Source organism: Corapipo altera, unplaced genomic scaffold (assembly GCF_003945725.1).
Source record: "Corapipo altera isolate COAL_440 unplaced genomic scaffold, ASM394572v1 61281, whole genome shotgun sequence".
NCBI lineage: Eukaryota > Metazoa > Chordata > Aves > Passeriformes > Pipridae > Corapipo > Corapipo altera.
Window position 1 is genome coordinate 770,851 of NW_020884921.1, and position 13,499 is coordinate 784,349.

General features: G+C 37.3%; 1 protein-coding gene across 2 annotated transcripts in view; it reads right to left on the reverse strand.

Annotated features, from left to right (window-relative positions):
* Window positions 1-13,499, reverse strand: part of FER (FER tyrosine kinase) — a 147,136-nt gene that overhangs the window by 35,858 nt on the left and 97,779 nt on the right. The window contains exons 16-17 of one of the 2 annotated variants that reach the window (XM_027656838.1): window positions 12,174-12,268; window positions 11,948-12,060 (exon numbers count right to left, since the gene is read on the reverse strand). In XM_027656838.1, the coding sequence (XP_027512639.1) occupies window positions 11,975-12,060; window positions 12,174-12,268 (181 nt within the window). In that variant the 3' untranslated portion in view covers window positions 11,948-11,974. Of the gene's footprint in view, window positions 1-11,947; window positions 12,061-12,173; window positions 12,269-13,499 lie in introns of those variants that run through there. The other variant, XM_027656837.1, reaches the window with a different exon arrangement.

Here is a 13,499-nt window from a genome sequence, read left to right on the forward strand (position 1 = left end):
ATAACAACGAAATAAATAGACCAATTAGACTATGAAAGAAATGATACAAAACTAGTATGCAATGTTTTCTTTTGAATGTGGAATTTCTATTGTATTCTGCACAGCTACCTGTTAATCCAGTTAATGGCCCACAAGACTACCAGGAAATGAGGTGTGCTCCAACAACTCTACAAACTACAAAAAAAAAAAAATTAGACCATTCTAAATATTATCACCAAGCAGAAACTGACTGCCTGTCTAATACAACAGAATTATTTTACTAAGGAGATGACAAAATGTAGTTCATAAGCATGAACTCCGTAAGAGCAGCCTGTTATAAATGGATTTCTGAAAAGAGACCTTCATGCATTGTGCTGTGAATGGGGACTATTTCCCAATATACACAGAAATTCTGAGTGTGTGAAAATAACACATATCATCAACTCCTAGAGATGGCTGTATTTTACAGCACAAACTTCATGTTGTACACAGCTACTTAAAGCTAAGAATTTAAATTAGTAAACATGCATGTAAACAAACCAATTCTAGAAGACGGTTTTTTAAGAAAGTAAGCAGTTATTTGACAAGTAACTGAAATTGCAAGGGTTTAGAAATGCTGAAGCACTCATTTTCTTTAAAATACTGTGCCTTCACTTTTCAGTTAATGGATCATTTGTGAGCAATGCAATTCTTCCACTTTTTTTTTTTTTAAATTCCTTTATTTTACATATGTAATAGCAGAAACTATAAATAAACCCAAGGTTTTTCAACTGCCTACAGAGTACTGTTGTGAAATCATTTAAAACTTCATTTTTCCTGCTAAGCAAAGCAAAAAAAAGATGTTACAATAATGTAAACTGTGCCATTGTAATATCAACAATGGTAGTAATCAAGTCTGAGTTGAAATGCATGTATGTGAAAACAAAAGATGAAGTAAGAAAAAAAAAGAGTTAAAAGAATGGTGTGCATCGAGACACAAGGACATGAGCAGCAGCAACAAACAAGCACATACAGAGAAAATGCAGCTTGCACCAGAACTCTGTTGTGGATGACTTTTTAGCAGACAATCTGTGATGAGACCACAGTGGAGAGAACTCTGGCACAAAATAACTGCACTATAATAAAATGAAGATGAAAAAAAGGTTACAACACATTATATGTGCTATTTCACTTCCTTTTTACAGGATGGACAGGCTATAGACCTATAATCAAAATAAGGAAAATATTGACAATTGTCAGCAGTATTGCTTTAGATTTGAGGTGGATCATAAAAAGCTAGAGAGTGAAGCCAATGTCCCAAGTGGCATAAATAATTGTCCAAAACTGAGTCTCTCATCATATCTCAAAAAGAAGCCAGAAATCATAGCGAGACATCAATAACTTGCATGCCTTGTCTTCTGTGCTGCCAAAATAATGCTACCCAGACTACCTAAACTCTTACATGGCTCTAAGGATACAGGACTATGAGTGGGTACATGAAACCTACTTCAGAAACTAACTAAAAGGAAAATCATCTTTCCCCAGATGGTCATCCAATTCTTCAAAAATTAATTCCTATAACTGTACTATGCTTAAAAATCAATAATCAAAAGCCTTGAAAAGGATTCCAGATTAGAGAGTCATGACAGCTGATGTGAAAAAGAATGTATATAAAGAACAGAGGTTTTTTAATGTAAAGAAAAACAATGAACATTTTTTTGAAATTCTAAGACACTAAATAGCTACAATTACTTAAAAGCTGTTCTAGGCAAAGCAAAAATAATAATGTGAATACCAACAAATAAAAAGAAATAAGATGTATGTAGAGGTTTTTGAAGCTACCGAAACACTTCACTAATTTTTTGTTTGGTTGTTAGTTTCATCCACTTGCTGATTTTTTTGGTACAATATTGATAGAAAATAATAATATCATCAATGCCTGAAACATTTGAAGATATAAAAATCAAACTCTAGACTGAAATGTTACAATAAAAGAAGACTGTAGAGCAGACCTTTGGTTTTGTTTTATCAGAGAAGCTCTGAGCTGGAAGGAACTTTTCATTACCACCACATACACCCCAATAAAGGAATCTGACTGTTCCTCCTCTTAATATTCTTGCAGCTGGAATCCATGCAGTGAATAGGGAGGTAGAGACCCATGTGAATACACGGGACTAAGAACATGGGAAAGGAGGAAGAAATGGGATCTGTATGTATTCATGTGTGTGTGTACTGCAAGAGGGCCGGTGAGGAGAGGGTGAGGTTGGACATATGGAGAGAAGGAATCCATATGAGGATGTTTGGCTCATGATGTGCCCAACAAGAGAGAAGATGGTAAAGGGAAGTAGAAGCATAGTAACTTGCAGAGACACATAGGAAAATGGAAGCTGGATGCTTAGCTGAGTTCAAGAGGATAAAGTAAGAGAGAAAAAAAAAACAAGAGAAGCAGATAGGAGTCTGTGTGAAGAGAAACTGTAGAGTAGACAGAAGGTGGCTTTACCAACAGGCAATAATGAGAAGATAACTTATTTGACCAGAGGAAAAAAGAAGAAATGAATGGAAAACAAAGTCAGACAGTTGCGATCACTGCATGTTATCTCTAAGCAGAATTTGACCAGATTCTGACTGAATTTTTTTTTCTATATTGATTTTTGACAGCATGCAGTAAAGATGCAGGATCTGACTACAAATAGGACAGTGATCTGAAATCTGCTGAGAAAAGACAGCTACTAAGGATGCATGATATAGCCAGTGGGGCAGATCACGTAAAACTTCAGTAAAGTTTTAAGGGTGAAAAAGAAGCAATCAGGAAAAACCCTGCATTATCTCTATAGAGATCTCACTGCCTCCAGAAACAGAGGAAATAGAAAAAAACCACACCAAAGTAGAAAATGCAGCAGCTGAATCATACAATGTGAAACTAGAAGTTCAGATTTTTTTCAGCATCAATCAGCATTCCAAGCCTGTGTATGAAATCAGCAACGCTTCCGAGTCAGGAGGGTTAATCTTAGGTTCAGGTAAGCCAATGTACATGTATTTCAGCTGCTCCTGGCATCTGCTCTTCTTTACTCAAGGTGATAATTCATTTAGCAAAAAAAGCTCAGATAATATGCATATAGTAAATCATATCAATAAATAAATTCTACATATCTCAGTCTCAACTGAGACTTCAGTTCTAAGTGGGCTTGCTGGCTTCAGTGCATATCACAGAAGAAATACAAAAATTCAGCTGTGACTTGGTGCTATATCCTAAAGTATCACTACATACAGAAAATAGCAATTCTATAAAAATCAGTTAAGATTTAGTAAGTTGTACCAGCTCTACCTCAGCGCCAGTTACAACGGATCTGTAGGTACTTCTACAATTTATGCCATGTAGCCCTCTTTTCCAACAAAGGCCAAAAGGAGAGCCTGATAGGTCAGGAGAACACTGGGCTTTATTTGCAAATGCTTCTGACCTAGCACGCCCTGTGGAAGTAAAAACTGCTGTACCATACAGAAAGTAGCAATGAATTCACTTTTCAGAAGAGACAGAGTGAGTAACCCAGGCCAGATCAAAGTCAGCTGCAGGTAGGACAGCATGAACAGGCTAGAGAAGTAACCCCAGAGGTTGGTTAAGAATCATACATCATTCCTACGGTTGGGAAAGACCTTTGACTGAGTACCACCACGCCCACTAAGCCACATCGCAAAGTGCCAGGTTTACTCATTTTATGAACACTTCCAGGGATGGTGACTCCACAAAAATGGTTACAGGCACTACAGAAATGGCTATGCTCTTTCTGAATGTGCCTGTGAGTCAGTACAGTTGACATCAAGCAGTGCTGCACCTGAGCTAATAAAACCTGTCACCTCTGATTTGTTTCTGCATCAACAGCAGAGGCAATTTGCATCCCAAATGATTCAGAACAAATCTGAACAGGTTACCTTATATGGAAGCAAAGTAGGAAGTTATGACCTTGCTGAACTCCACCTTGGAAGCCAGATACATACGTCTACATATAAGCTGAACTTAGTTGAAATCTAATTCCAGCAACCCTCGTGTAGGATTAGACTACTGGATATTTCCACAGCTGCTTATATGTACAAGCACAGCTCTACCTGTCTCCAGCTGCCAGAGTTCAAAACATCCATGCATGTCGGCATAAGTCTAAATAAAAGGAACACATACTAACTGCCCAGTTAAATAGCAAGCTGCCTTTTTTGCAACCATCAAGTAGGAATTCTGTGGTGGCATCAGGAATGCACATCAGTACTCCAGGAAATCGTCTACAATGCATTTAGTATTAGAATGAAAAATTTCCATAACTGCCCACTGAGGGCAGGGAATCACACCCAGAGTAGATCACTGACAGAACAGACTAAATACAGTCTACAGGCCCAGAATGGATTGGGAGACAAGAAACAACTCCTGGAAAAATGCTTAGAACTGTATGACTGAGGTAAGGACCTGGTACAGAAATAAGATCTAGTTTTCATAATATAAAAATACATAACAGACTCACAACATATTATATTAGCATAATGTATACGCTAGAGGAAGCTAAATTAAAACTCAACAGACAATATGGATTCTTGAATTGCTTAATTTTTGAATGCCTTACATAACAAAACAAAAATGCATTCAAAATATTTCTGGGGTTATAATTTTAACTATTAATGATTAATAAATGTTTGCATATATAGAAATCTGAAACAGAAAATAGGCTATCAACTTATGATTAAACAGGTCAACAGCTAAAAGGAGCAAGTCACAAAATGTGTGACTTCAAGCTTCCTTCTACTACCTTGAATCAAGCAATGGTATATATAAAGATGTTTGCATTGACTCTCAATTAAATAATTCCTTCCAGAGAGAGTTGGTGCTTATCTTGACTGCCTGTGCAGACTCTTGCCTGGAGGGACAGAGGCATCATGGAAGATTCTACAAGATAAACTGTTGAAACAGTTGCATGAAGTAGTAACTGCACCACAGTATTCCACATCTATCTTCAAAATGCCCTCTTCTAGAGCACACATTTCAGGAACATGCCAAGTTCCTACCTCTAAATTAAATTATCCTCTCAGGACAAGTTAAAATTCAAGTATATTTAAATGACCATAAAGAAGGAGAAGAAAGAATTTTGTGGCTTAGGATTGTTTTTTGCATTTTACAGATTACATTTGATTTTGACTTTTTTGACTTCCCCCCAGAGGAAGATAAAAAAACATTCAAAATTTTAAAGGGATTCCTGTAGTTTCTTTTTGGTTACATGGGAAACTGTAGGATAAATTATGAGCAAGTGAAAATGCATTTAATTGACCATGAGTACCTCAGTGAATTAAAACCCACTAAGATCACAAAGAGAGAAGTTGGGACCAGGAAGATAATAGTGAGAAAAGGTAAAGGAGAAGGGTTTCTTCTTTTCCTGTCTTTTTCCATGAAAAGATGCTGAGTCCACTTTAAAAAGAACAGGAAGCAGGCTATGTCAAGCCCTTCAGCATTTTCCCAGTAACCTTCACACCCCCCCAAAAAATTCAGCATCCATTTGTCAGTCTGGACTCTGGCGGTATTCCAGGCAGTCTTTCTGATCACCAACTAAATTTGCTAAAAATGAGCTGTTATGAAATCTCCTTATGCCCTGCGTGGCCTTAAGAGACAATGGCAAATAGTTCTTTTGCTGTTCTGAATACCAAAGCAGCTTCTCATCATTATTTCTCTTTCTTCAGTTTTAAGGTCAACAATGCAAGATAAAGTACAAAAACCCCACTGGGAAAACAGACACAGAACAAAGAAAAAATAATGAATTAACACAGAAAATATGAGTAAAATGCTCAGTTTTTCAGACTGAGTTGGCATTACAGAAAAGTTACATGGTTTCTCACACAGTACTATAAACTATACCTTACACAAAGTTCCGCTGTTCCTCATTTTGGAAGCCATCCCTTACAAAGGGGATTACTTACATTAGTAAATTCCAGTGGCAGCAATTCACTGAACAACCTTAAGACTGGAATCCCACATTACTTTTCAGTCAGATTAGTCAAGTCCGTAACTCATGGTACCATACTAAGACCAAGCATTTTGCAAATCTCGGGATTTCTCTTCTCAAAATTCATTAGCAATTCTCATTTTAACTTCTGCTGTCTTTCTTAGGATAAACTGCATACTTAAAGTGTATTACAAAAGATTATTGAAAAGTTACTGTACTAAGTTATGAAATAATGCACTATCCGTACTTTTATATCCAAAGATATCAGAAAAAAAACTCCATCTGATATCACCTTTGCAACAAACCTTATGAAACCATCTTGGGTGATATTCCATTATTAAGTAGTAAAAATAAAGCAAGAGTATTACAAAGAAAATAACTTACAGTAACCTATATGATTATTAGAGTTCTTCATAACACTAAAACGTTACAACAGACTAATTTTTCTAAGCAGAAGTTTTGAAAGTTATGAAAATCTTGGGTGAGATACAAAAATTTGAGAATCTGTATTGGGTTTGTATGGTAAGGTTTTGGTGTTGGGGGCACTACATGGGTGGCTTCTATGCGAAGCTGCCAGACATCTGACAGAACAGATGGCAGGTAGCTCCAGGGTGGACCCACCGCTGGCCAAGGCCAAGCCCATCAGCAACAGTAGTAACTCCTCTGTGAGAACGTACTTAAGAAGGAAAAAAGTTATTGTGCAGAAGCAATTGCAGCCTGAGGTGGTTTGACCCAAAAGCCAATTTTCAAGCCCCCCACAAATTCACCCAAATGTGAGGGAAGTTTCACACAGGCACAAACTCAGTATGGGGGAATTACATCAACATTTATTGTTAACAGAATAAAAACTATATAGTAATATATATACATCAATCTTAACTAATCTTCCTATGATAAAACAGTGTATTTACACAGACTACCCCTCCCTCCCCTCATAAAGTCCAGGAAGAGAAGAAGTAGTCCTTTCACTTTCAGGGCCACAGCTCTAATTCATAGTAATTGGAAAATTCTCACCTCTCCTCTGTAGGGTGTGGGGATCTGCTCCCACTTCTGGCCACTCAGTTATGCTATCGAGGGCTCGCCCATGGGCTTCGAGGGAAACAGCTCATTATCACCACGGTCTTCACCACGACGTACAGAGAGTTAAAGCTCAAAGTCTTTATCTCCTGCTCCATTAAGGTTTCCTTCCACAGGAGTTCCAGGAGGTCCTCTAAGTCTGAGGTCACCCCTCCTTTCCCGGGTCAAAGGGTTCTGGGGGTTTTGGCTCAAGTCCCTACCCCAAGAACGCTCCAGCAGACCTCTCTCCGTCTGCTCTGTCTCAGCTGGACGCTGGTACCATCTGGGCCATTCCAGGTCTGCTCTGCATTTTGTATGCTGCCGCCACTTCAGCATCATGGCTGTGTGCCCTAGCCCATCCCGGGCTACTCCATGGCTGCATGTTGCTGCCGCTTCTCCAGGGTCATGGCTATCGGCCTGACTCACTGCAGGCCACCCCTTGGCCTGCGTTGGCTTGGCTCCAGTGCTGTGCCTGCCCGCCGGGGGCCTGGCTCCAGCCACTGGCTGGCCACTCAAGCCCCACGCTGCTGCCTCTTGCTGGTGGCGGGAGGTGAAAACACCCCAGCCCTTGGTCACAGCACCCAGTCCAGTTTTAACACCACACTGGGCCCCCTGCAGCCCGGCCTGGGGGGAAAGAGGGGCCTGGCCCCCACGAGGAGGCCTGCCTGCCCCTCTGCTATCTCTCTCACCTCATGGTTTCCCTAATTCCAACTGCTTCTTTTCTGGTGTGTATGGGAATATGTCATTTCCACAGGGACATACCAAGCTATAATTGGCTCAGCACCAAAAACACCACCCCTGCAGCTACCCATCTTCCAGCTCCAGAAGGGAAGGTTTTCTCAAATCATGACACAGCCAGAGAAGAGATGAGTGAGAATATGTGAGACGAACCTGCAGATACGAAGGTTAGAGGAGAAGGAGGAGATGCTCCAAAAGCCAGAGCAGAGATTCCCCTGCAGCCCGTGGAGCAGCCCTCGGTGAGGTAACTGGATGCCTAAAGGAAGTTGTGGCCCTGTGGGAAGCCTGCACTGGAGCAGGCTCCTGACAGGACGTTTGGCCCCGTGGGGGGCCCACACTGGGACAATCTATCCCTGAAGGACTCCACCTTATGGAATGGACCCATGGTGGAGCAGTCTGTCAAGAATTGCAGTCCACGGGAAAGACTCACGTCAAAGTTCATAGAGAAAGTAAGTAACATAAAAGAAGAAGAAAACTCTATGTTAAAGTTCTCTCTTAACAAAATGCTTTAATACAAAGATAATTTCAGAATCGTTTTCTCCGTTCTTATTCCACTAAAAATTTAATGGGGGAAAAAATTACGGCACTGTAAAATTCAAGTTATTTTTTGTTACGTGGTAGGTGAGAAGCTCTTATAAGGATCTGGGCAGTTAATATTTAGTTAATTTTAGTTAATATTTCAATGTCATTAGGGTAAAAAGAATAAAATTTATTATTTGCAAGAGTGCTTTAAAGGTTATTGCGAATTTATCCATTACACAATCACAAATCAACATTTTAAAACCATTTGCTTGGTTAAATTGCTTTTTCACAGCAGGTAGCTATCATAGCTTAAGCCTGCAAATCAGATTTGTATAGATATCAATTTAAAAATATATAACATTTTTATAAGAAAAATAGTAAGGGTTCGTTGACTCAATTTCAATTACTGTCTTGGCCATTTCGGGAAGGAAAGGGGAGGCAAGGGAAGACAATTTGTTTAGGATTTCATGCATTTTAGCTTCTGTTCATATATGACAATTAATATTTTAGTTTATTTTTTTAATCAATTAGAAGAATAGCTTTTAGAAAGCAATAATAAATCTAAATTGTATAATAATTAAACTGGGCACTACATGACAGAAGCACATACCTTCCAAATAATGTTCTTTGGAATATTGATTGAGGGTTACTTATTGTAGGTAGTCATCACAACTTACTGAGATTATTATTTGTGGTATGTGTGTCACAAAGAATAAAAAACAGTTGACAGAAAATGCTTTTCTGTATTAAAAAAACTATTTATTACACATCTTTACTTGGGCAACAGTACCAACTGCTTAACCCAGAAACAGGAGAACTCGGCCCTTTCAAAAAATATTCCAATAGCTTTTTCCCATATCAAAATGCATGTTTCCCAATACACATTCTTTAAAACATAAGAAAGAGTCCTATCTTGTGATGCTCATGGGGCATATTTTATTAGACAACTGTAAAATACATCTTTGTTTCAATAGTTGTTATGAACTTTGAGTCCTCAGAACAAATTGTCTTTTACCAGTTTACTGGACTCTCTTAACTTGATACAAGACTCCTGCAGCTTCTCTTATTCCTGTGTTTTCAATCTAGTGGAAAAAGCATCCTAAGTTCATGTCATCATCAATGGTACCATCATAAAAATATGGTTACAAATACAAAAAATGCCCAAGTTCTGTCTTTTCAGGGTTTCTCCTTTCTCAGTTTGAAGGACTGGTTTTTTTTATTAGATGTTGACTGAGAAATGAGGAGGCCTAGAGTTATCCAACCCTAGAAAAAGATGCCACGTTCTGCTTACAGGACGTTCCTTCCCACTTGTAGAGGAACCGGCAGAAAGACATGTAGGACAAGACCAAGCAGAGAAGAGACCTGGTCCCCAACAACCCAGCCAATGCCAGGGAGATGGGATGTATTTTTCTACATGTCATCCCTTGAAAGAGAATTTATAAAATACATATAATATATTAAGATATTTTTCTCATTTCTTGACAGGTCGTGGACTGTGAAAAGGATAACCAAGTCTGTCTTTCTGTACTGGAGTAATCTATGGTGGATTGACACTGGGTGGACACAGACAGTGAGATCAGCATGATTAACAGCAAGTGAATAGTAAGTAAATGATGGTTCTTTTTCACTAACATATAGAATTTTTCAGCTATGCTTTCACTTTGACTTTGATTCCACAATATGCTCTGCTACATTATTTATTACTTCAGTTAAACCTTGCTACATCACCCATCTTGACATTTCTTTATTAATGTGATTCTTACTCTAAGACACACATCACTTATGTTAACACCCATCTCCCCTCCCTGCACAAGAAAAGGGGTCTATCTCCAAAGGATAATTGTCTTTGTCATTGTCTTTGTCAACTTTCTTTATTTCTGTGTTATTTGTTGGCAACATCTGGACTATTTTTGCGCATCTCAATGGACGGATACACGCTTAAAATGCATCTCCAACCTTTCTCTCTTGTTTTCATTGATGACTTTATCCACACATGTAGTTTTTAATACCATTTACACTTGCAACAAAGAAAAATGATTTCTCTGCAGAGACAGTTTATGACAGAATCACTAACAAAGTAGCACCTCTCTACATACAGTGTAAGTTTCAAAGAATATTTTTAATATCTGAATAAATTAAGACTCTGAATTGAAATCAGAATCTGGAATGCAAAGCAGAATTAGCTGCTATGGAACCACATCACAGCAGTCTCAAAAGACATAGCAAGTGTACAGCCTACATTTATTTGGGATATAAAAACAGCAGAAAAATTGCAAACATTAAACAGAACTCAGAAAAAACCCAGGAGAAATCCCTAGTTTTATGGAGATGCTTCTAATTTTTTCCTCAGGGAATAAACTGTTAGACATTTATTAATTACCTGCCTTCTGAGCCATACAATCACAGAATACAATTCTAAGCTAAAACATGACATTTTTAGTTATTTAACAGAATGTCAGAGTTAAACTGCCTAAACACCTTCAAGCATAAACAAATTTAAAGATAGACAATGAAGATACTGAGAAAGGTAAGTGTCGAGTGCAAGGTAAGTTTACCAGTATTCTGTTCTTTAAGGGGCAGACTTAAATACCAAGTCAGGGCACTATAAACTATCATTTTTTGTAATCTCATCCAAACCTGTCATTAGAAAACAGAAAAACAGTAACATCAGAATCACTGCTTCTCTGAACTGATCTAAGTGATTTGTCTTTCCTTTGTCAATTTCTTTAGAGTTGGCATCCCTATGGATTCCTGCTGATTTGGTCCCTCTCACAGTGTGCTCCCAAGAGCCCATGGGAAAGTGTGATGGCTTGGATGTTGTACAGTCTTTATGGGGGCATACAGGCAAAGAAGACAGAGGATTAACAGACCTTCAAAACAAGGCAAAAATCTTTGCAAGAAGTTTCTTGCAAATTCAGAGTCAGACAACTCAAGAAGGTTTGGACAGACTTGGACTGCAAAATAGGCATAAGAATCAGAGAGAAGTTCTCACTAATTCCTCCCCAATTGCATTAAGTTTCAACTCCTTGTTCTGAAAAACCTGAACCAGAATGATAAAGGTATTAAAAGATCAGGATTTACTTTTACCTTCAGAGATATTTGGAGAAGCTGATTACCAAAGTACTCCTCAAAACTGAGGACACTGCTTTTAGTCTTAATTTTAATAAAGTTATTCACTCATACAAATATAATAATCTAATATAATCTAATTGAATAAAGGCAGAAAACTCCATGAGGTCAAATATTTCATCAGTGCTCTTGTACTAAGGCCAGAATTCAAGAATTATAAACAATTTAAGCATTATGAATAAAATGGTTCTTAAAGCCTTCTTACTGTATAGTTTTGAAGACAAATCCAGTGATATATATAAAGCAAATACAGTGTTGCATATTAAGCAGTACTAGCGGCTAGCAAACAAACACATTTTCCAGCTGCTGAGAAAATCAACAAAGAGGTACAATTGCCTGAAATCTGTTTTCATCTCAACAATCTAAAATTCTCTCCAGCCATTGGCAAATAAAATGAACTCCAGATGCCAAAAATAAATCAAAAGGAACTCATAAACTAAACAGTACATTCTGGTAAAGAAAAAAAAACAAACCTGATACACTCAGACATGAAGTTTCTTTAAATACATCCTAACTTTCACTACCTAATTATACTGTTAAAGGAAATAGCACTTAATATCTTGTCACAGGAAAAATGAAGCTTCTGTTGTCCTGAAAGGCTACAGTAAAACAACAGATTTGTGGAGCTCACTCCTCTCCACTCTAATAGAACCCAGTGTTTCCAAAGATTTTGCAACACAGGTGACTTTCGAGGTCAGTCACAAGAATGCAGAAAAAGACAAATAAAAAAAAATACATTTTGCATTATAGAAACAATACTTATGAAAATATACTGCAAAAAAAGGAGAAAAAAATTACCTGGAACAAGCTCCATAACGATATAAATAGGTTGTCGTTGTGTGCAAACTCCTATAAGTTTTACAATATTAGGATGATCATATTGTTTGAGTATTCTGCAAAACATAGAGTAAGTTAATCATATTAATAAACTTTATTGTACAAACTAATTAAGTATTATGGGAAAATATTTTAAACCCTTAATGTTATTTTAATGGAATATGTCATTATTGTTATCATAAAGGAAAAAAATCAGTGTAATAGATTAATCATCACTGTTTGAAATGGAGGTCATAGCGATCCACTAATACATCAAAACTGAGCACTATATTATTCTTATTTTAATTTTACATTTGTCTACATAATGTTTATCTATATAACTGAAAAACAACCTGACAGGTACACAGTTTCTCAAGAATCCTTGTAATTACGTAGCATTTCTGTGGTGGAGCAGGCATAGAGCTACATCAAAAAGATATGCACAGCATATCTCTATACTTCCCTGCTGCACTTTTCAAAAGCACACTCATTCCAATTTTACTTTGGGAGATTAATTAATACAATAAGTTTTAGAAGACTATAAAGTCTGCAATTTTAATTTTGAGATTTAAATGAAAACATGTACATCTTCTTAGACAATGCTTTATTAAGAACATTTGCAGCCTAAAACAGCATGCTATGATTTATAAGTGAAATGAAGAGCAAGAAAGAATTCTACAGAGATTTTGTAACATAAATGTTCCTTCTGATATTTGCTGACTCAAAGCATCTACTCTTTTTCCCTTTTTTACTAGGATCAAGAGTAAAATACTAACATACCTGGTACATACACATTTAGTGAAAAATAACACCTTTTTTTCCTTTCAGATCATTTTTTCCAGTAGCATCAAGCTGCTTAACAAATGCTTCTTAACAAATGCAAAATCTCTGCAGTTGCCAAGTTACAAGCTTTTTAAAATGATTCAAAAGATAGGGTGGCTGATCTTAATTTTATAAATGTAGTTAGTGTCTTTTACTTTCCCATATTGATCATACTAGCCTGTGAGTAAAAATTAAAACATCTGAAGCTTCATAGTAAGAGGAAGAAAGATAATTTAAAAATGATGAAATTATCTCAAGACAGCCCTCTACCCTGATGATGATTAACAGCATCTTCCAGTCTTATCCCAATCCTCATGGCACATTCTAAATGAAAGCACTTACAACAGCAAAATTGTGCTTTATAGGCACAGCTTCCTTTGCCAAAGATACGGGTTCAGCACATGCAGATGCTACAGCATTTACACAATAAAAATGCCTATGTTTAGTTACCAGGGTGACAGTTGTGAAATGTACTGAGGGAGAGAA